General features: G+C 42.1%; 1 protein-coding gene across 1 annotated transcript; it reads left to right on the forward strand.

Moving 5' to 3' along the window:
• The first annotated feature begins 495 nt into the window (after positions 1 to 495).
• LOC124033215 (kelch-like protein 20) lies at positions 496 to 24,608 on the forward strand. Its single transcript, XM_046345178.1, has 8 exons — positions 496 to 687; positions 4,636 to 4,773; positions 7,484 to 7,667; positions 9,472 to 9,615; positions 9,871 to 10,004; positions 22,672 to 22,883; positions 23,167 to 23,273; positions 23,569 to 24,608. Exons 2-8 carry the CDS (start codon positions 4,650 to 4,652, stop codon positions 23,645 to 23,647), a joined length of 984 nt encoding a protein of 327 aa, XP_046201134.1. The 5' UTR covers positions 496 to 687; positions 4,636 to 4,649; the 3' UTR covers positions 23,648 to 24,608.
• Positions 24,609 to 24,879: the final 271 nt, after the last annotated feature.

The raw sequence follows: 24,879 nt of genomic DNA on the forward strand, positions 1-24,879 counted from the left end.
GAGTGATTGAGAAACTCTGTTGCACATGGCGGTGGGACAGTATACTAACCCTTTTCCTCTATTAAACTATATCAAAATCCCTATTTTTCAGATTGTTTTAAACACATAACTTTCCCTCATTCTGTTCAATATATAATATTTATTTCCATATGAAAACCACTGAAGAAAAACCACTGGCACTATACATGTGTGTTCCTTTCTTTCTGGCCAGAGTAAGGTTTTAATAGCTCAGCAGGGAGTACCTTGTCATCTGCATTTTTCCACCTGTAAAATCTTATGACATTTAAGTGTCAACATTAACTTAATGTCCTCCACCGAACTCTTTGGCATCCTGAAAAATAAAAATAGTGCCCGGTTTACGATGTAAATGGAAAGACTAGATCCTTAGATAGACTACGCCTTGAGCTGGGTGCTGCCAAGGGCCAGGGTTGCATAAGTGACAACATTAAAGGCCTCTTACGAGGGTTTGGGGCTCATTGATGGTTCCCAGGACTTTGACTCAGGACTGTTGTGGGGCTTTGGGGAACATCTAAAAGAGGCTAAACTACTATTTACACCTGGAGAATAACAGGAACTAGATTCTACTTTCACACTTGATTATTTCAGACCTTGGGTGTCTGTCTTATAGGATTCATTTTACAGGCCTCGTTGAGTCCTTGGCCAATATACCGGAGGTGTTGTTTCCTGGTGAGTGTTGTCTATGTGTTAATTTCATTCATTTCTATTAAGACATTTTCTGCCAAGAGGATAAAACTCTTCCATCTTTCCCCAAAGTATGTCTATAAATGAGCATGTATGTATGTTTAGACGTTGTGAATGCTATGTTTTTTTAAATCTGCATGAATATTGAAATTCCCAAACTTGGTTCTGCTGTTTTACAGTCTAAGGCGTGTTGTAAAGGTCAATCCCTTGAGGCTGGCTGATGCACAATTCATATTTCATCCAGTATTGGCAGTTCATATTAACTGATGCACTTGCTGCAAAGGTTAATTAACATTTGAACCTAACGTTAAAAATATGAGTAGGAGTTGGAAGCCAACTATACACCAATATGTTGTGTCACTGTCTGGCTCAGCAGATTTTTTTCAAAGCTGATTAAACACAATGTCGATCTTACCCAGTGAACCACGTAGTCCAGCTACTTCACCATCTGCTCTGAACAGTAACTCTCTGGTCTGTAGTTGCCGCAATGGTGAAGCTATCTGCTGTGTGGGTAGATAACAGTGATACTGATCTGTTTTTTTTTAGACCCACATTAAAGGAAATATTCAGACAACTTTAGGTATTTCTGCGCTGTCCATAGAAATATAAATGGACATACAGGTCGCTATTGGAGCTTTAAGGGAGGATCAGGGAGAGTGACACGTTCAGAGCGAGAGCTGATAGGGTCAGGTCAGACAATAACAGCTCTATGCCCCTGTGACGATATGGTGACTATGAATTTCACCACTCCACAGCTTTGTACTGTATCTCAAAAAGGACAAAAGGTCTCCAGTAGTGTCCAGCAATATAAAGTATATCTTCAACACAGAAACTCTCTATATATCTTCTTCAATCCATCTCTTTACTCTACGTCTGTATGTATGACACCACCTGAACAGAGACATTCCTGTCATTGCTCTTTGGAATAGAATCCGGTCAATTTAGATTCATACAGTGTCTAAAGAAGCATGAGGATTCTAAAGAAGCCTTAACGGGGGTTAGGGTTTCAGCAGGCTTTTGGGACGTATGAGTCAGGATGACACAGCTGGTGGCTGGCATGGCTGCTGGGTAGGGTAGAAGGGGCAGACATCGATGTATCTCAGGGTAGAGGGGGCAGGCTCTGGCTCTTGGGGTTATCAGTATTCAACATTAGGGAGCAGCAAACTGAGCAATCTACTATATCAGTCAGTAAAATGGGAAATAACATAGACTTCAGGCAGCAGAAAGTGAGCTGAAGTGAATTATAGATCGACAAGACTGTGGAAGAGAGATTTGACTAGCTGTCAATGTGTCAAAAGAAAATATAATGTTGCTGGAGACCTGACCTGAGAGCTGAGGTGACATTGGAGTGTACAATGAACAAGGGTAATTCTAGTAATTCTTGGAGTTGTGTGGTGAATGTGTGCATTTTTATGTGTGTAAGGAATGAATGACTGTCACTGTTCAGCATGTGGCAGAGCTTACAAACCATTACAGACTACAAATGGAAGCACCGCCGAGAGCTGCCCAGTGACACAAGCCTACCAGACGAGCTAAACTACTTCTATGCTTGCTTCGAGGCAAATAACACTGAAACATGCATGAGAGCACCAGCTGTTCCGAAAGACTATGTGATCACGCTCTCCGCAGCCGATGTAAGACCTTTAAACAAGTCAACATTCACAAGGTCGCAGGGCCAGATGGATTACCAGGACGTGTACTGTGAGCATGCGCTGACCAACTGGCAAGTGTCTTCACTGACATTTTCAACCTCTCCATGTCTGAGTCTGTAATATCAACATGTTTTAAGCAGACCACCGTACTGACTGTGACCAAGAACACTAAGGTAACCTGCCTAAATGACTACCGACCCGTAGCACTCACGTCTGTAGCCATGAAGTGCTTTGAAAGGCTGGTCATGGCTCACATCAACACCATTATCCCAGAAACCCTAGAACCACTCCAATTTGCAAACCGGCCCAACAGATACACAGATGATGCAATCTCTATTGCACTCCACACTGCCCTATCCCACCTGGATAAAAGGAACACCTACAGTGGGGCAAAAAAGTATTTAGTCAGCCACCAATTGAGCAAGTTCTCCCACTTAAAAAGATGAGAGAGGCCTGTATTTTTCATCATAGGTACACTTCAACTATGATAGACAAAATGAGAGAAAAAATTCCAGAAAATCACATTGTAGGATTTTTTATTAAATTATTTGCAAATTATGGTGGAAAATAAGTATTTTTTTCTCATTTTGTCTTAAACACCTCCCTCTGCAACTGGATCCTGGACTTCCTGACGGGCCGCGCCCAGGTGGTAAGGGTAGGTAACAACACATCTGCCATGCTGATCCTCAACACAGGTGCCCCTCAATGGTGCGTGTTCAGTCCCCTCTTGTACTCCCTGTTCACTCATGACTGCACGGCCAGGCACGACTCCAACACCATCATTAAGTTTGCCGATGACACAACAGTGGTAGGCCTGATAACCGACAACGATGAGACAGACTATAAGGAGGAGGTCAGAGACCTGGTCATGTAGTGCCAGGACAACAACTTCTCCCTCAACTTGATCAAGACAAAGGAGATGATTGTGGACTTAAAGAAAAGAGGACCGAGCACACCCCCATTCTCAACGACGGGGTTTCAGTGGAGCAGGTTGAGAGCTTCAAGTTCCTTGGTGTCCACATCACCAACAAACTAACATGATCTAAGCACACCAAGACAGTCGTGAAGAGGGCATGACAAAACCTATTTACTCCCTCTCAGGTGACTTAAAAGAATTGGCATGGGTCCTCAGATCCTCAAAAGGTTCTACAGCTGCACCATCGAGAGCCTCCTGACTGGTTGCATCACTGCCTGGTATTACAACTGCTTAGCCCCCGGCCGTAAGGCACTACAGAATGTAGTACGAACGGCCCAGTACATCACCGGGGCCAAGCTTTCTGCCATCCAGGACCTCTATACCAGGCGGTGTCAGAGGAAGGACCCAAAAATTGTCAGACTCCAGCCACCCTAAACATAGACTGTTCTCTCTGCTACCACACGGGAAGCGGTACCGGAGCGCCAAGTCTAGGTCCAAGAGGCTTCTAAACAGCTTCTACCTTCAAGCCATAAGACTCCTGAACAGCTAATCAAATGGATACCCAGACTATTTGCATTCCCATTCTCTGTTGTTATCGTGTATGCATAGTCACTTTAATAACTACACCTACATGTACATATTACCTCAACTAACCGGTGCCCCTGCATATTGACTCTGTACCAGTGTCCCCCTGTACATCGTCTCACTATTGTTATTTTATTGCTGATCTTTAATTACTTGTTACTTTTATTTCTTATTTTTATCTGTATTTTTTTTAAACTGCATTGTTGGTTAGGGGCTCGTAAGTAAGCATTTCACTATAAGGTCTACAACTGTTGTATTCGGCACATGTGACTAATACAATTTGATTTGATCTCTGAATATTAATGTGGATGTTTTCTAATCAGAGTTTCTTCTGCTTAAGAGAGACAGCACAATGCTGAATGAGAAAAATGCAGTGATGTCTGCTGCGGAAAATGCCACAGTACAGAGACATTTTCCTGTTTCTCGGGATGAACTTTTTCGAAAGCTGAGAAATGTTATGCTTAAAATAAATCAAGAATGATGAGTACAGTATGTTGGTATGTACAGGGTGTGCATATTTGCCCTAATGGTGACAGCCTATAAAGTCTGTAAGGAATCTGATATGAGTAAATACCAGGTAATTTGAAGATGGTAAACGTAAATTATTACTACCCATTACATGAACCTTCATTCTGTGTGTGTGTGTGTGTGTGTGTGTGTGTGTGTGTGTGTGTGTGTGTGTGTGTGTGTGTGTGTGTGTGTGTGTGTGTGTGTGTGTGTGTGTGTGTGTGTGTGTGTGTGTGTGTGTGTGTGTGTGTGTGTGTGTGTGTGTGTGTGTAGACACACAGGAGGTCATGATTCACAAAGACAGACAAGGGGGTGTTGGTGGTCGCCATGGCATCCCGAGCTCCATGTCCCTGCACAGACAACACTCCAAACTCCCCCCTAAAGAGGTGTTCAACGACGTCATGTACATAGGTCAGTAACTTCCCCTCAAAGACGTGCTCAGTTATGTTCAATTTATGTGGACAGTTACTCTGCAGACTGCAGAGGTTATAGGTACCATACGTTAAGGAAAATACATTACCCATATACAGTTGAAGTCTGAAGTTTACATACACCTTAGCCAAATACATTTAAACTCAGTTTTTCACAATTTCTGATACTTAATCCTAGTAAAAATCCCTGTCTTGAGTCAGTTCACCACCATCAGGATCACCAATTTATTTTAAGAATGTGAAATGTCAGAATAATAGTAGGAAGAATGATTTATGTCAGCTTTTATTTCTTTCATCACATTCCCAGTGGGTCAGAGGTTTACATACACTCAATTAGTATTTGGTAGCATTGCCTTTAAAATGTTTAACTTGGGTCAAACGTTTCAGGTAGCTTTCCACAAGCTTCCCACAATAAGTTGGGTGAATTTTGGCCCATTCATCCTGACAGAGCTCGTGTAACTGAGTCAGGTTTTGCGACCAAGCTTTAGCTTCCTGACTAATGTCTTGAGATGTTGCTTCAATATATCCACATAATTTTCCTTCCTCATGAAGCCATCTATTTTGTGACGTGCACCAGTCCCTCCTGCAGCAAAGCACCCCCACAACATGATTCTGCCACCCCTTGCTTCACGGCTGGGATGGTGTTCTTCGGCTTGCAAGCTTCCCTCTTTTTCCTCCAAACATAACAATGGTATTTATGGCCAAACAGTTCTATTTTTGGTTTTATCCGAGCAGAGGACATTTCTCCAAAAAGTATGATCTTTGTCCCCATGTGCAGTTGCAAACCATAGTCTGGCTTTTTTTATGGCAGTTTTGGAGCAGTGGCTTCTTCCTTGATGAAGGTTCAGGTTATGTCAATATAGGACTTATTTTACTGTGGATATAGATACTTTTGTACCTGTTTCCTCCAGCATCTTCACAAGGTCCTTTGCTGTTGTTCTGGGACTGACTTCCACTTTTTGCACCAAAGTACATTCATCCCTAGGAGACAGAACGCGTCTCCTTCCTGAGCAGTATGACCGATGTGTGGTCCCATAGTGTTCATACTTGCGTACTTTTGTTTGTAAAGATGAACGTGGTACCTTCAGGCTTTTGGAAATTGTTCCCAAGGATGAACCAGACTTGTGGAGGTCTACAATAGTTTTCTGAGGTCTTGGTTGATTTCTTTAGATTTTCCCATGATGTCAAGCAAAGAGGCACTGAGTTTGAAGGTAGGCCTTGAAACTTCCACAGGTACACACACCTCCAATTGACTCAAATGATGTCAATTAGCCTATCAGAAGCTTCTAAAGCCATGTCATCATATTATGGAACTTTCCAAGCTGTTAAAAGGCACAGTGAACTTAGTGTATGTAAACTTCTGACCCGCTGGAATTGTGATACAGTGAATTATAAGTGAAATAACATGTCTGTAAACAACTGTTGGAAAAATGACTTGTGTCATGCACAAGGTAGATGTCCTAACTGACTTGCTAAAACTATAGTTTGTTAACAAGAAATGTGTGGAGTGGTTGAAAAACGAGTTTTAATGACTCCAACCTAAGTGTATGTAAACTTCCGACTTCAACTGTATTAAGGTAAATGCCATTGCATAACTCCAAAGGAAAGGTTGGATGCCAAATGTTATATGCAAGTATATTTGTGTTTATGGCATGTCATGACAATTTGGATAAATGTGAAATCTTGTAGATTAGAATACAGGTGCTCTTTGGTTTAAGGTTTAATTGGACATTAAAAATAACGAGAATAACCAAGAATCTTCATACAATTCAAATGCATTTATGGTGGTAGCATGATCAGTGCAAGAACATCGTTTAACCTCTGATGCATTGTAAAAAATGTGACATGTTCTTGCAAAGCCACGGGTACGCAGATTGCGTCTGGCGTTGGTCGATGTGAGTAAAAGTCACAGCCATCTTAGATTCAGTTTGACACTTGGTGGATATGATCACGGGGGCTGGCGGAAATATATTGAATTCAATACATGTCAAGGAAGAACAAACTGCATCATATCTGTCAACACATTTCTGAACTTCAGTCTGCAATACTTTTTGGGGTAAGCACTGCAAATTGAACAGCATTATCTTTGTACTTTTAGTGCAGGGCCTCACTGGATATGTTCACTTGACACGGAGGAATGACACACTGTGTACCTCTTCTTTACAGTCCCACGTCATACAGTAGTCAGGCAGCTGAGCTGGAAGATAGGACCAGGGCATTAAGTGCTAAGTGTTCAGGCCTGAAAGTGAGAGGGCGACACATCATAAATTATCCCTACCCTCTGGCATTAAGGACTGGTATTTTTGGAGAGGACGGATCATATTAAGTGTCTGAATAAGGAACTGTCGCTTATGAGTGTGAATGATGAACTGAAATAAACTCTGCAGTGTTTTTGAGAATGCAAAGATTTTTTTATTCGTGCTTTAGGTATCCTAGGCTAAACAGTTAGCAGTAAGTGAGTGAGCCTTACTTATGAGCAGTCCTGATAATAGTGGGATTGAAAATAGACGGAAAGATAGATAGTACTCGTTAAAGAACCTCAAAGGAACAGAGGAACAATCATAAGGAAATCATTACAATTCTAATTATGAGTCTCAATAATACCAGGTAAATACAGGCCTGTCAATAAAGTAACAAACTCCTCAACTGGTTTCATTCACAAATGCATCTCTCCTTGTATCTCCTGTCAGTGGGCGGCTGGACCCAGGAGGACCCCTCCTGCCCAGTGGAACAGTTCTACCCCCTGGAGAATGAGTGGAAGAACATGGCCTCCATGGTCAATCACCGTGGTAACGTGGCCGTGTGCGGCCTGTATGGGAAGATCTACACAGTGGGCGGGTCCGATGGCGTCACCTACAAAAGCAATGTGGACAGGTAAAGGAGTTTTAAGATGGCTGCCCATAGAACTGTTGGTAATGCTTTACTTGTATTTCCTGTTTCAGCAGGTAGGCTACCATTTGTGTTTGTGTGGAGAGCGCCCGTCACATTGAACATTCTACTCCAAAACAATTTGCAAATGTTTGCTAATGTTTGCTCATGTTGCTAATGATTTCAAGCACACATTCTTAATGCTAGACATATCCTACATTGGTAATATAAAAGATCACACGCAAGAATAAATTACAACAAAGTTTATTCAAGTTTAAAAGAATCTGCTGACCTGTACTCACCACCGCAGACTGTTGATTTGAAGAGCGCTCACATAGTTATCCAGCAGGTGCACAGGTGATCAGTAATTAGAACATTATCTATGTTGAGGAATGTTTTTCTATGCCTTTATTCATTTAAATGTTTGTGATATTATGTCCTGATATTTTGAAATGTAAATTTATAATGTATAAAATCATTATAAATGCATGTCACAGGTTTGACTCACATTTATAGTATGTGTGTAAATATATATTTCTAAATATTAAAAATTGGCCAAAAATATATTTTTAAATGCACATTTATTTACAGTGCATTGATATGATAACTGATAACTATTGACAGGTGATCTACCAGGAGGGTGGTCCCCCAGGGGGTCTGGAGGTTTGGGCTGAGTGGCTGGGTAGTCCGAGAGGAATCCTCAGGATTGGGGTGTTATTTTGATGGATCTGTGATAGATGTGGGGACAGGTTGTCAGCCTCTTAATAATCAGCAACCTGCGGCCCTGTGCTGAGTGATGACACTGGGGAGGGAGGCCTCTGCATGGTGGGGTAAAGGGGGTGAGGTGTGGGGATGGGGATGGCATTATGTCTCAAGGAAACATCCAGCACTTCTAAATTTCTACAGTATCACCCGCTTTCACAACCTTTTTAGTCTTAGACCAGGGTGACTTCTCCTCAAATCCCCCTCTCTCTACACCTGGCCCTGCATCTTCGTTATCTTGGCGAGGGAGTGCATGACTGCACACTTCAGGAGAAAAGGAAGATAATTGGGATACTATTCTGCAGACTAGCACTCCCCCTCTCTGCTTCACAATCTTCCACCTCCTAGAAGCTAGAGACAATCCCTTGAGGGCAGTGTTCCCTCCGAGCTCAACCTTTTCTTATTGGTCTGGACGGTTAATCCCATATGTCTGCTTGAAGGCAGAGCAGAGAAAGCAGACAGCAGCAGAGAGCAGCAAAGAGTAGCATTCAAGCCCTGGGCTCTGGCTCTCAGGGATCTCATCATTTGATTGCGCCTCATGCTGGGTTTCCCATCATTTTTTAAATAATATTTTTTTGTGATTTAGCAGACACTCATATCCAGAGCGATTTACAGTTGTGAGTGCATGCATTTAAAAAAAACTTTTTTCCCATTTGAGCCCTGCAGGAGGGAAAAGATGTGTCTCTGGCGTCAATCTGTGCTACTTACGAATAATTAACTGATTGCATGCTCAAACTAATCCACTCTGTCACTCAACACAATTTTGGTTTCCAACTAAGGGTTTACTCTGCCACCTCTGCAGAAGAGCTATAATTTATGACACATCATCGACAGTTTATTTTTCTCCTCATACCTAAGTTAGTGTTTTGGGGATTTCTCTTTACTATCCCTAAACAGCGCGTTTCAGTCTTTTTGTATCACATTGATCGAGATGTTGATAACTAATTATTAACAGCTAACTCTGTTCACCAGATAGGTCTTTACCAGCTTTATCTAAAACATAAGGCTAACTCCCCCCCCCTTCTCTCTCCCTTCCCTACCTCTGCAGGTACGACCCACAAACTAATATCTGGAGTAACGACGTGACCCCACTGAGCAGCCCCCGCAGCGGAGTGTGTCTGGTGGAGATGGATGGATACCTGTACGCCCTTGGAGGGTATGACGGCATGGTCTGCACCAACACTGTTGAGAGGTATGGCCATACTATCATCAGTTGTTGCATGACGGTTGCAAGACAGACAAATAATAACAAAGGCCAGGGCCATGTCTAAATACTCTTGAGGTACTTCCTGTTTTCTGTGATTGGCCTGAATACAGACAGAGGAAAGGGAGAATTGAACGATGTATTTAAACATTGTTTCTGTGTGTCCGTCTAATTCATGTTCATATGAATCTTACTTTTGTTCTGGATACATAATGTTTGTATATTGTATATGTATTCCACCAGGTATAATCCCAAAATGAACAGCTGGACGAAGCAGGCTCCGATGCTGAGCCGGCGTTGTGGGGCAGCTGCTGCTGTGATGGAGGGTCAGCTGTACGTGATTGGAGGCAGTGATGGAGACGTACCCATGAACACAGGTATAAATAAAATAATAAGATTACAGATAGGCATACCCTACTCAACGTACAACATTAGGACTAGGGTTGCAAAAGCCTGGTACCTTTTCCTACATGACAGGCGTTTCCAGAAAACCAGATTGGAAGATTCCTGGAATCAGGAGGGAAGCAAGAAATGCAGAATCCCATCAACCAGGAATCCTGGAAAACCTGGGGAATTTTGGGAAAGTTTCCAGAATTTTGGAACCCTAATTAGGACAGACTGTGTGGTTGACATGTGTCTGTGCTTCAGGGGTCTTTCGACACCTGATGTCTGGACGCATCACAGGAAGGGTCCAGAGTTTGACTTGGTGAGGTCATGTAGTCAGAATAAACTCCTGGTCCTACTTACAGTATAAGTCCTAAGGACTCTACATTTTAAGGTTGTAGATGTTTGTTTATATTTGTTGCTATCCAGAGGAATTCATTTACTTTGAACCACTCTTCAAAATGTAGCAGAGTTTTGGTCATGCATAACAATGTGACATTTTATCTGGTACCATCACACACACACACACACAGAGAGTACACACACACACACATACACACATACATTTACACACAGAGTACACACACATACATTTATACACACACACACACACACACAGAGTACACACACAGAGTACACACACACACATTTATACACACACACACACAGAGTACACACACACACACACACACACACACAGAGTACACACACACACAGAGTACACACACACACACACACACACACACACACACAAATCCCTTTTGGCCCGACAGTCTAGGGGGGATGGTAATGAGATCCGTAACATAACTCATGCAAATTATTATTGTGACAAAGTAAAAGTGTGAACGAAATAACCACGACAACAGAAATCTACCGTCAAACTCTAGGTTTATTTATAAACACACGGTAATGGGGGGAGCAGGAAAAGGGGCTGAGCTGGACCCAAGGAAAGAAACAATAAATATACAAAAACACACCCCTAAGCTAGACTAGCCTATTTTAACAGCTAACTAACTAACCAAAAATACAGTGGGTGGTCCGCCCAGTTCTACCTAGTGTATTTAACAAAGTTCACCTACGGGTAGTGTATGCCCATGGGCGACTTGTCTTGGTTTCCCCTTTTCCCACGAGCAACAAACAAACACCATAACCAAAATCAATACTCACAGGTGATGACAAAGTGCTATGGAGGTGCTTTAAACAAAAGAGAGGTTAAGATACAAAGCGAGAGTGAAACACAGAGACCTACAGACATGGCATTTACAGCGAGATCGAGCTAGAGATTGAGCTAGAGATTGAGCTAGAGATTGAGCTAGAGATTGAGCTAGAGATTGAGCTAGAGATTGAGATTGAGCTAGAGATTGAGATTGAGCTGAGCAAGAGATTGAGCTGAGCTGAGCTCTAGAACAAACAAATGGGGTTTTTAAAACCATGGGGAAGGAACTGTGATAGGTCAGGAAATAGGAGAAGGTGTGTCTTCTGATTGATGATTGATTGTTGACTGATTGGGGAGTGATGGTTTTCACCTGTGAGGGGAGAAGGAGAGAAAAGAAACACACACACAGGATACACACACACACAGGATAACTGTATCCGTAACACACACACACACACTTGCATTCACGCACGCACACACAGTACACACACATACACAGACAGAGAGTACACACACACATACATACATTTACACACACACATACATACATTTATACACACACACACACACACACACACACACACACACACACACACACACACACACACACACACACACACACACACACACACACACACACACACACACACACACACACACACACACACACACACACGTACTTGGACCCTCTGGGTCTGCCAGAAATACACATGGGAGGGTTGTGTTGTGCTGCCACTTGTCAGTGCTAATTTCTGTCTGTGAAAATTCCCATAAGCATTTCAGCTTTCATAAAACCCAGACTCTAGGGGTTTTGCTAGAAAGAGCACACACGGCTAGCACATTTGGTTCCTTGGAAGTTTTGGGGACGTATATGTTTTTTGTTTCACATTGGTTGTGGGATCCAAGCTATGCATTTGGTAAAACGGAATCTTTTTTAAAAGTTCTGAAAACACAAGTGAAATTTTCACCTGTTTTGGAACTTTCATTTTTAGGTTGCAGGAAGGTTCTGAGAATGTTTTACACTGGTTTCCTGAAAGTTTTCCTGGGAGGTTTTATTAACGCTCTGAAAACAAAAATTAGAGGTTATTTGATGGTAATTAAATAACATTCTGAGAACATACAGTATTCTAAATGTTGTGAAAGTTTTGTTATGGATATTATTAATCATTTTCTTAAAGGTCCAGTGAAGTCAGAAACATGATTTTCCTGTGTTTTAAACACTGCTCAAAAAAATAAAGGCAACACTAAAATAACACATCCCAGATCTGAATGAATGAAATATTCTTATTAAATACTTTTTTCTTTACATAGTTGAGTGTGCTGACAGAAAATCACACAAAAATTATCAATGGAAATCAAATTTATCAACCCATGGAAGTCTATATTTGGAGTCACACTCAAAATTAAAGTGGAAAACCACACTACAGGCTGATCCAACTTTGATGTAATGTCCTTAAAACAAGTCAAAATGAGGCTCAGTAGTGTGTGTGGCCTCCACGTGCCTGTATGACTTCCTACAACGCCTGGGCATGCTCCTGATGATCTCCTGAGGGATCTCCTCCCAGACCTGGACTAAAGCCTCCGCCAACTCCTGGACTGTCTGTGGTGCAACGTGGCGTTGGTGGATGGAGCGAGACATGATGTCCCAGATGTGCTCAATTGGATTCAGGTCTGGGGAACGGGCGGGCCAGTCCATAGCATCAATGCCTTCCTCTTGCAGGAACTTCTGACACACTCCAGCCACATGAGGTCTAGCATTGTCTTGCATTAGGATGAACCCAGGGCCAACCGCACCAGCATATGGTCTCACAAGGGGTCTGAGGATCTCATCTCGGTACCTAATGGCAGTTAGGCTACCTCTGGCGAGCACATGGAGGGTTGTGCGGCCCCCCAAAGAAATGCCACACCACACCATGACTGACCCACCGCCAAACCGGTCATGCTGGAGGATGTTGCAGGCAGCAGAACGTTCTCCACGGCGTCTCCAGACTGTCACGTCTGTCACATGTGCTCAGTGTGAACTTGCTTTCATCTGTGAAGAGCACAGGGCGCCAGTGGCGAATTTGCCAATCATGGTGTTCTCTGGCAAATGCCAAACGTCCTGCACGGTGTTGGGCTGTAAGCACAACCCCCACCTGTGGACGTCGGGCCCTCATACCACCCTCGTGGAGTCTGTTTCTGACCGTTTGAGCAGACACATGCACATTTGTGGCCTGCTGGAGGTCATGGGGCGGCAGGGTAGCCTAGTGGTTAGAGCGTTGAACTAGTAACCGAAAGGTTGCAAGTTCGAATCCCCGAGCTGACAAGGTACAAATCTGTCGTTCTGCCCCTGAACAGGCAGTCATTGAAAATAAGAATTTGAATTTCTTAACTGACTTGCCTAGTAAAATAAAGGTAAAATAAATTAAATAAATTAAAAATTGCAGTGCTCTGGCAGTGCTCCTCCTGCTCCTCCTTCCACAAAGGCGGAGGTAGCGGTCCTGCTGCTGGGTTGTTGCCCTCCTCCACGTCTCCTGATGTAGTGGCCTGTCTCCTGGTAGCGCCTCCATGCTCTGGACACTACGCTGCCAGACACAGCAAACCTTCTTGCCACAGCTCGCATTGACGTGCCATCCTGGATGAGCAGCACTATCTGAGCCACTTGTGTGGGTTGTAGACTCCGTCTCATGCTACCACTAGAGTGAAAGCACCGCCGTCAAAAGTGACCAAAACATCAGCCAGGAAGCATTGGAACTGAGAAGTGGCCTGTGGTCACCACCTGCAGAACCACTCCTTTATTGGGGGTGTCTTGCTAATTACATTTACATTTACATTTAAGTCATTTAGCAGACGATCTTATCCAGAGCGACTTACAAATTGGTGCATTCACCTTATGACATCCAGTGGAACAGTCACTTTACAATAGTGCATCTAAATCTTAAAGGGGGGGTGAGAAGGATTACTTATCCTATCCTATGTATTCCTTAAAGAGGTGGGGTTTCAGGTGTCTCCGGAAGGTGGTGATTGACTCCGCGAACAGTTTTGACTGGGCTGAGCGGGAACTGTACTTCCTCAGTGGTAGGGAGGCGAGCAGGCCAGAGGTGGATGAACGCAGTGCCCTTGTTTGGGTGTAGGGCCTGATCAGAGCCTGGAGGTACTGAGGTGCCGTTCCCCTCACAGCTCCGTAGGCAAGCACCATGGTCTTGTAGCGGATGCGAGCTTCAACTGGAAGCCAGTGGAGAGAGCGGAGGAGCGGGGTGACGTGGGAGAACTTGGGAAGGTTGAACACCAGACGGGCTGCGGCATTCTGGATGAGTTGTAGGGGTTTAATGGCACAGGCAGGGAGCCCAGCCAACAGCGAGTTGCAGTAATCCAGACGGGAGATGACAAGTGCCTGGATTAGGACCTGCGCCGCTTCCTGTGTGAGGCAGGGTCGTACTCTGCGGATGTTGTAGAGCATGAACCTACAAGAACGGGCCACCGCCTTGATGTTAGTTGAGAACGACAGGGTGTTGTCCAGGATCACGCCAAGGTTCTTAGCGCTCTGGGAGGAGGACACAATGGAGTTGTCAACCGTGATGGCGAGATCATGGAACGGGCAGTCCTTCCTCGGGAGGAAGAGCAGCTCCGTCTTGCCGAGGTTCAGCTTGAGGTGGTGATCCGTCATCCACACTGATATGTCTGCCAGACATGCAGAGATGCGATTCGCCACCTGGTCATCAGAAGGGGGAAAGGAGAAGATTAATTGTGTGTCGTCTGCATAGCAATGATAGGAGAGACCATGTGAGGTTATGACAGAGCCAAGTGACTTGGTGTATAGCGAGAATAGGAGAGGGCCTAGAACAGAGCCCTGGGGGACACCAGTGGTGAGAGCGCGTGGTGAGGAGACAGATTCTCGCCACGCCACCTGGTAGGAGCGACCTGTCAGGTAGGATGCAATCCAAGCGTGGGCCGCGCCGGAGATGCCCAACTCGGAGAGGGTGGAGAGGAGGATCTGATGGTTCACAGTATCGAAGGCAGCCGATAGGTCTAGAAGGATGAGAGCAGAGGAGAGAGAGTTAGCTTCGAAACGTTTGAACTATTGAGGACACGGTTGATCTCCCAATATTCGGCTGCACCCTTCGACCCGTCTCAGCCATTGTAAGGCCATGATTGACAACATGGTCTACAATAGTGGCCCTTATGTCATCAGATATGCGCCTATGTCCTCTTCTGCCTCTTCTGCCTCTTCCTCTGTTTTGCCTTCCACCACGCATCCTTGCTCCTCTTCTTCCTCCTCTTATCTGTTGACCCTGTTCGTTTCCTGGACCATCCATTATTGGAAAATTGCAACTCTATGTTGTGGTCTGTCTATATATGCTTGGCAATTGATTCTTCATGAGATGCAACTTTGAGCAATTTAGACAACTGGTTGATTGTTGGTTGAACTAACACTTTTACATTCCTTCACGAGTGAGGGTTTCACCTGCACGATTCATCAATTCACGTTTTTGTACAAAAGGTCTAATAGAAATGTGTAAAACTATGCTTGACAGTTTATGACAAATAGTTCAACAATTTTGCATGTAATGGCTTATTCAAGGCACTAATGCCTAGATGTTTTGAGGGGTAAGACTATTCAACAGAGAACCATCTACTATATTTTGATCAACATGACATGAGCAATTAATAATGTGGAGAAAAGCTGACACTTGTACATTATCAATTGCAATTTGTTCAAAGGAATAAGAAATTGCTTTAATGATGTGCACAAGTGACTAGATGATTTGGAATTTGTACAAGTAGTATCAAGAATTGCACTTTTGATCTAAGAAATGCACCAAAGCGCCTGAGAAAAACTGTAAGTGTTCCCTTTATTTTTTTGAGCAGTGTATATATTTCCATATTATGAGGTTGGAATAATAATGTGCAATTGTGACATTTATTATAATGCCCTTTTTGTGTAAGAGACGTTTGAAAAGATTGCCTGAAATTTCTACCTGTTTTGTTGGGATGGATTTTTGGCCTGCCTGACATTACCATGCGGTAAATTAGTTAATAGACCAATAAGAAGGTCTCCCAAGTGGTGCAGTGGTCAAAAGCCCTGCATTGCAGTGTTGCGGCGTCAGTACAGCTGTGTCACAACCAGCCGTGACCGGGAGTCCCACAGGCCGGGCACAATTGGCACAGTGTTGTCCCGGTTAGGAGAGGGTTTGGCCGGGGGGGCTTTATTTGGCTCATCACGCTCTAGCGACTCCTTGTGGCGGGCCGGGCGCATGCAGGCTGACTTTGGTCGTCAGGAACAGTGTTTCCTTTGACACATTGGTGCAGCTGGCTTTAAGTTTTTGGAGGACGCATGACTAGTCCTTCGCCTCTCCCGAGCCCGTTGGGGAGTTTCGGTGATGAGACAAGATCGTAATCACGGAATTGGGGAGAAGGGGGTAAAAATTACAACAAACTAAAAAGAAAAAGAGTTACAAACCTCTCTGCCAATAACTGCTACTCTGACCACTCGTAGACAGTCCTAGTAAAATTATTTTTTGAGAAATTGCTCTTTGCTAAAAAGCTACTTTTGTTTCTTTTTGACAATTTTTATTGAAAACAATCACAGTAAGGTACTTAAATGTTACCCCGAAATAATTTGATATTGAGATAAAACGTATGCATTGGACCTTTAACACTAAAAACTAAATGTGAAGGTTATTTTACTGAATGTTTCAATTAAAAAATTAATAACACTGCTGGCTTATTTTGGGTTAAATGTTTTGAATTCCAAGCACAGATACAGTAGGACATGTGGAAATACATTTGCTTAGCCGTTATTCATTGAAACAGTTTTTTAAATTGCAACACAGCGTCAATGAGATTCAAACCTATGATCCTCTGTTCTCTATTCCTGGAATTAGTCCACTAGCCATGGTTTCCCAAAGCCATTTAGTGGGCGCGGCCAACACACCTGAACACACTTAACAAGATAGAGGATAAAGAGTTTTGTTGATGCTGAGATCTGAATGTACAGTTGAAGTCGGAAGTTGACATACACTTGGAGTCATTAAAACTATTTTTCAACCACTCCACAAATTTCTTGTTAACAAACTATAGTTTTGGCAAGTCGGTTAGGACATTACTTGTGCATGACACAAGTAACTCATCCAACAATTGTTTACAGACAAATGATTTCACTTACATTTCACTGTGTCACAATTCCAGTGGGTCAGAAGTTTACATACAGTACGTTGACTGTAAACAGCTTGGAAAGTTCCAGAAAACATCGTCATGGGTTTAGAAGCTTCTGATAGGCTAATTGACATCTGGTCTGATGAAATAAAAAAAGAAGTGTTTGGCCATAATGATCATCATTATGTTTGGAGGAAAAAGGGGGAGGCTTACAAGCCGAAGAACACCATCCCAACCGTGAAGCAAGGGGGTGGCAGCATCATTTTGTGGGGGTGCTTTGCTGCAGGCGGAACTGGTGCACTTCACAAAATAGATGGCATCATGAGGGAGGAAAATAACGTGGATATATTGAAGCAACATCTCAAGAGATCAGTCAGGAAGTTAAAGCTTGGTCGCAAATGGGTCTCCCAAATGGACAATGACCCCGAGCATACTTCCAAAGTTGTGGCAAAATGGCTTAAGGACAACAAAGTCAAGGTATTGGAGTGGCCATCACAAAGCCCTGACCTCAACCCTATAGAAAATGTGTGGGCAGAACTGAAAAAGCGTGTGCGAGCAAGGAGGCCTTACAAACCTGACTCAGTTACACCAGCTCTGTCAGGAAGAATGGGCCAAATTTCACCCAACTTATTGTGGGAAGCTTGTGGAAGGATACCTGAAACGTTTGACCCAAGATAAACAATTTAAAGGCAATGCTACTAAATACTAATTGAGTGTAAGTAAACTTCTGACCCACTGGGAATGTTCTGAGAACGGAATTTAGAGCTAATTGATGTTAATATGTAGAACAGACATGAAAGATAACCAAACTTTCTCTGAACGTTCTGAGAACATTGCTTAAGTCACAATTTTTGAGATCCCAGAATGTAGTAAAAATAAGACATTAAATAGAATCACATCCATGTGAACTTGTGTGAAATGACAAAGGGGTGTAATGGGTTCGCACTCAAAAATATTTTGCGTAAAGCTTACTACATTATTCTGTTGTTTATTATTTTCACTGCATCGGGGATAGCGTACACAGATGTTTCAGCTTCACAGCCTTCTTCATTTATTTTAATTCAAAACTGAATTTGTAAAGAACAACAGATGAGCAGCAGGTGCTTCTAATCGGGGTTGCCACTCATCTGCCAATCAGGGATATGACTCGTCTGGTCTACCTGTATACTTCTTTTCACAAAGAAATACAGAATTATAGGGTATGGGAGCAGGGACAAAAGGCAACTCACAAATTAATCGCCCCAGGTTACCCTTCACCTAAATACATCATATCAATTAATAATATAGCCCACAACAAAAGATATCAGGCAAAGCTGTTCATATGTGGGGCCAACTCATAAATGACATACAAAATCTGATATGGACATTATTCTTGTTTAACAGTCTAATTGTGGTTTATAGGAAGGAAGTGAAATCTAATTATTTGTTTAAACTGTGTGGAGATACAGAATTTAATTGATATAGCCACATGGCTTCACTTTTGAGTAATTTATTGTCATAGTCACCTCCTCTACATGATGGAAATAACTTTTTCAATCCCAACGCAATGCAATTCATTAAAATAATGATTTTTGTTCCAAGGTTCTATGTGTCTCTCGCCTGGCGAGGTGATATCTTGACATCTAATAGTGGATTTATGTTCTCCAAGACGTACTTTCAAGGCGCAGGAAGTTCTTCCAATATAAGTCTTATCACAAGAACCCTTTAACATATAAATAACTCCTTTAGTCGTGCAAGTTGTACATGACTTTATCTCATAGGTCCTAGAAGTCTGATAGCATACAACGTTAGAGCATTTCCTTGTTGTGGCACAAGGGGTAAAAGATCTACAAGGGAAACATTATTTTATGAACGTCTCTTTTCTCTCTCTGAAGACCTCTGATTTAACCAATATGTTTGATAGATTTCTTGATCATTTATAGGTGAATAAAGGTGGATTTTGGAAGACTGAATTGAAAGAGGAGAAATTATAATGTGCCAATGTTTATTGGCAATAGACTTGATGCCATTATGGCTATCATTGAAAGTAAGTACAGTATGAAGTTTACAGGAAACTGTTTATTCTGTTTTTGTTGAGATGCATTAAGAAACTGGCTTCTGTTCAAACTTGTAATTAAAAAAAAAAAAAATTGCTTTATCAAGCCAGATATCGGGTTATCTTTTCAAGCGAAAACACTCAATGAGAGAATTTATTTGTCTAACATATTCTCCCTCCGTGTCACAGACAACGCAGTCTATGAAGTTGGCTTACTGGTAAACATCTTTTTAGGGGGATAACTATCAGCTCTCAATTTGGCATTTTTATCTATAGGTTTTCTGTAAACAAGTACATCTAAGAAATGTATAGAGTTAATGTTATTTTCCATAGTGAATAATATTGATTGTACTCTAGAGTTCATTGAACTAAGAAATTCATTTAATTTAATATCGGAACCCGTCCAAATCATTAAAGCAATCATCTACAGTGCATTTCGATAATATTCAAACCCCTTCCCTTTTTCCACATTCTGTTACATTACAGCCTCATTCTAAAATGGATTAAATAAAACAAATGTTCTCATCAATCTACACACAATGCCCCATAATAACAAAGCAAAACCATAATGTACATAACTATTCAGACCCTTTGCTATGAGACTTGAAATTGAGCTCAGGTGCATCCTGTTTCCATTGATCATCCTTGAGATGTTTTTACAACTTGATTGGAGTCCACCTGTGGTAAATTAATTGACTGGACATGATTTGGAAAGGCACATACCTGTCTATATAAGGTCCCACAGTTGAGAGTGCATGTCAGAGCAAAATACAGGCCATGAGGTCGATGGAAATAGTCTGTAGAGCTCCGAGACATGATTCTGCCATGGCACAGATCTGGGGAAGGGTACTAGAGCTGGCTTCCCGGTCAAACTGAGTAATCGGAGGAGAAGGGTCTTGGTCAGGGAGGTGACCCAGAACCCGATGGTCACTCGGACAGAAATCCAGAGTTCCTCTGTGGAGATGGGAGAACCTTCCAGAAGGACAATCATCTCTACAGCACGCCACCAATCAGGCCTTTATGGTAGAGTGGCCAGGCGGATGCCACTCTTCAGTAAAAGGCACATGACAGCCCGCTTGGAGTTTGCACCTAAAGGACTCTCAGACCATGTGAAACTAGATTCTCTGGTCTGATGAAACCAAGATTGAACTCTTTGGCCTGATTGGTGGCAGCATCATGCTGTGGGACGTTTTTCAGCAGCAGGGACTGGGAGACTAGTCAAGTTGAGGGAAAGATGAACGGAGCAAAGTACAGAAAGATCCTTGAGGAAAACCTGCTCCAGAGAGCTCAGGACCTCAGACTGGGGTGAAGGTTCACCTTCCAACTGGACAATGACCCTAAGCACACAGCCAAGACAACGCAGGAGTGGCTTCGGGACAAGTTTCTGAATGTCCTTGAGAGGCCCAGCCAGAACCCGGACTTGAACTGATCGATCATCTCTGGAGAGACCTGAAAATAGCTGTGCAGTGACACTCCCCATCCAACCTGACAGAGATTGAGAAGATATGCAGCGTAGTATGGGAGAAACTCTCCAAATACAGGTGTGCCAAGCTTGTAGCGTCATACCCAAGAAGACTCGAGGCTGTAATCCCTGCCAAAGGTGCTTCAACAAAGTACTGAGTAAAGGGTCTGAATACTTATGTAAATGTGATATTTCTGTTTTTTATTTTTATATCTAAAAACCTGTTTTTGCATTTTCATTACAGGGTATTGTGTGTAGATTGATGAGGGGGATTCTTTTTATATTCTATTTCAGAATAAAGCTTCAACGAAGCCAAATGTGGATCTGAATACTTTCCAAAAGCACTGTATATAGGTCCAATATTTAACATAATCTTTGTAAGGATACTTACATAAATAAATACAATTTGAATTTCCCCATGAATAGATTTGCATAGTAGGGAGCTAGTGGAGTTCCCATTGCTGTTCCAAAAGTATGTACTGTAGATAATAATATGTATCAAATAGAAAATAGTTTTTAGTAAGCACTAGATGTGCAAGCTCAAACATATGATTTGTAGGCACATCGCTTAAACGGTCAGAGAGGAAGAATTGCAAGGCTTCCATACCTCCATCGTTCAAAATATTGGTATATAGCGATGAAACATTAAAAGTGACTAGCCAATCTCCTTCACTAATAACTGATATACTTTGTAGTTTCATTATAAAATCATTGGTGTCTTTTCAAGAAGATAGCAACTGTTTGACTAATGGATAAATATGAAAGTCCACATAACAAGACACTTTTTTCTGATAGGGAGCCAATACCTGAAACGATAGGTCTTAATTGAGAGTCTGTGGTTGATTTGTGAACCTTAAACAGACCATAAATGATCGAAACGGTATGTTTTGGGACAGATATATATTTAAATTCCTGTTTTGTCCACCATTTATTTTGTAGTCCTTTATCGAGGACTTTATTTACTTCAGTTTTTTAGTTGGAGGTAAAATTGAAAATGTATTTATTGTAGAAAAAACATCATCCAGCATGCTATAATTTTTTATATCCATGTTATTAGAACTCACAATCCAACTTGTGTGGAATGTTCTGTGGAGGTACTGACATTTAAATAGAAGGATGAGGAAACCTGTAGGAAACATGTTGAAGTACTGACATTCCCACAGAAGAACGTTGTTTCTTAGCTTCTCGTAACAATCTGAGAACATGAATTTAAATAGAACCATGATGGAATCTGTAGGAAATGTTGTACTGAAGTACTAACATTTCCACAGAAGAACGCTGTTTCTTAACGTTCTCAATTTTTTCCGAACATTAACAATGTCAAACCATTTGGAGAACGTTCCTAGAACATTAATAAAAATTGAATTAAATGCAACAATGTTTTAACTTTTAGGAAACATTTTGTTAAAGTAATTCCTTAAATGTGCTGGGAATGTTCCTAAGCCAACCAACTATCCTGCACCATTCTCAGAAAGTTGTGGGAAGGTTGTATGAAAAATAACCATAGGACAACAACACTCTCACCAAGCTCTAAGAAACATATGGTTCTCAGAACGTTATAAGCTATCTGGGCAAGAATCTGACAACAAAGGTTACAGTTACTGCGGGAAAACCAGTAAGAATCCAGTAAGAGTCCAATAACCTGTTTAATTCTATTTCAGTGAGATTTTGCCCACTAACCAGAAACAGATGAAGAAAACAACAATAATTGAATTGTGCTGTTGTGACAGTGTCATTGGTGCTGTCTCTGTATTATCCCCTAAAAGACACCACCCATGACCACGTCTGCCCTGTGTCTTTTTTAAGGTCCGTATTTTTTGTGGGCTGTATCTGTTTATGACCTGTATATATCTTGTGTTCTGTGATCCCCAGTGGAGCGTTTTAATCCCTTGGACGGGATATGGTATGTGTGCCCCCCCATGTTGACCGCTAGAGAGAACGCTGGCTGCTGTGTGTACCTGGGACGTCTGTTTGTGACCGGAGGACGGGATGACCTCAACCTGGAGCTCAGCGCGGCAGAGAAGTTTGATCCAGGCGCTCTACGATGGACCCCCGTCAAACACATGAGGTGCAAGAGGAACAACGTAAGTGATTGGTCACACACACCCTTTTTGGCCACCGTCTTGGTTATTGGACGACTTCCCACAACAGTTCCCAGATCTCCCAAGATGCCCATTATTGTCTCTTAGCACACATCACTTCTAAGAGACAAAAATGACACACTTGTCAGATTTGGTTACTGGTTAATGTTGATGTCTGTAAGTGGGAAATTGTCTCATTGTTTATGATGATATCATCTTGCTGAGTCAACTTTTCACATTAGCTCTCGTGGCTCACTGGTGCTCCTATTCGGCCTGTTCTTTTCAGGTGTCCCTGATAGTGTTCAACGGGTCGCTGTTGGCTGTAGGAGGCTCGGATGGCGTGACCAATCTGAAAACAATAGAAGTATACAACCACGAGTCAAACACATGGAGGTACAGTATGTACCGTAATAGGTGGAGTGGGCACAACCAGTTGTATCTAGTCGATCAAGGAATACGCTTTACTTTGTGGGAAGAGAAAGACCAGTAACTATTGTAGTTGTGCACTGCAGCTGCTTTTAAGACTGTTCTATTTGCATACTCTCTGCGGCTCTGGCTGATCATCAGCCAAGTTCTACATGAAAGAGGAGACTCTAATACATATTTTATGCAGTTAGACTGGGAGTATATTTCTTTGGCTATTTTCTTCCGATAATAATGTAAGTCCTTCTCCCTGCTTTGTTTTCAGACACTTTGGGAGCATGAAGACCAAGCATCCAGGAGGCCATGTTGCCATGTTGAACACAAAACATGGTTACAGCCTGTAACTGGATATGGCGTTGATGGACAATAACTTAAGGATTCATCATATGTATTATGATATTATTTATTTCTGATTTATAAAGTGTATGTCCAAGTAGTAATCATAACCACAAATATGATGTATACAATTATTTGACTATGTAACATAGGACAATTACAGCGGGAAGCTGTATGGAATTTCTGCGACGGCAACTGACTCCTGTAAATAGTGTTGCGCTTCTTCAATAGAAATTGTTTATTGATGGGTGTGTGCTGAAGGGAAAGGCAAGGATGGGAACATTGAAGGATGATTGAGAAAAGTCATTTAGAATGTGTATGGCTGTGTCCCAAACGTCACCTTACCCAGCTAGCACATTTGGTTCCTTGGAAGTTGTGGGAATGTATGTTTTTGGTTTTACATTGGTCGTGGAAACGAAGCCATACTTTTCCTGACAGGTATAACTGAAAGCTTTTCAAAAGTTCTGAGAACAGAAGTAAAAATGTTGCCTGTTCTGGGAACATTTATTTTTTTTGTTTGCAGGGAGGTTCTGACTGAGAATGTTTTACTCTGGTTCCTTGAATGTTTTTCTGGGAGGTTTTTATTAATGCTCTGAGAACAGAAATTATAGGTTATTTGGAGATTTTTGAATAACTTCCTTAAACCTTTCAATTAATGTTTCAATAAAACTTTATAAAACTGATAGCTTATTTTGGTCAACTGCATCCAGGGAGAAAGATATCTGTGAGAGAAAAAAAAATGGTTTTAAAGGAAGATAAGTGAGTGATGGCTGAATAGTTGGCATGGGAAAGTTCTGAGTGGTTGAGAGGCTTTGAAAGTAATAACGCAGGAATCATCAAGCAGTCCCCCCTAAGCATTGACAAAATATCCAGCATTTGAAGTAATGTTGCTGTTTTCTCAAGTGTTGTACCATTCATTCAGTTCAGTCTCAGTGTCTTCTTTTTCACAGAATAGGGTGTCAGGTAAAAGCACGCTTTGGTGATGAAACTTCCTTACAGTATGTTATAAAATACATTTTACCAAGACAAATGTGATTATTAATGTTCTGAATTGTCCAGTGGGGTCTTTCTCTAACATTTAATTAACAGCATATCCAACAAGTCGGAGTTTGTAACCTAATACGTCTGATATTAACAATAGGGTCCATCTAAGATGTCATCTCTCAGAGCAGTCAACCCTCAGGGTATCGATGCTGTCACCTACTGATATGTAATCTCTCAGTGCAGTGCATCTATCAGA

This window comes from Oncorhynchus gorbuscha, linkage group LG04 (genome assembly GCF_021184085.1).
Source record: "Oncorhynchus gorbuscha isolate QuinsamMale2020 ecotype Even-year linkage group LG04, OgorEven_v1.0, whole genome shotgun sequence".
Taxonomy (NCBI): domain Eukaryota; kingdom Metazoa; phylum Chordata; class Actinopteri; order Salmoniformes; family Salmonidae; genus Oncorhynchus; species Oncorhynchus gorbuscha.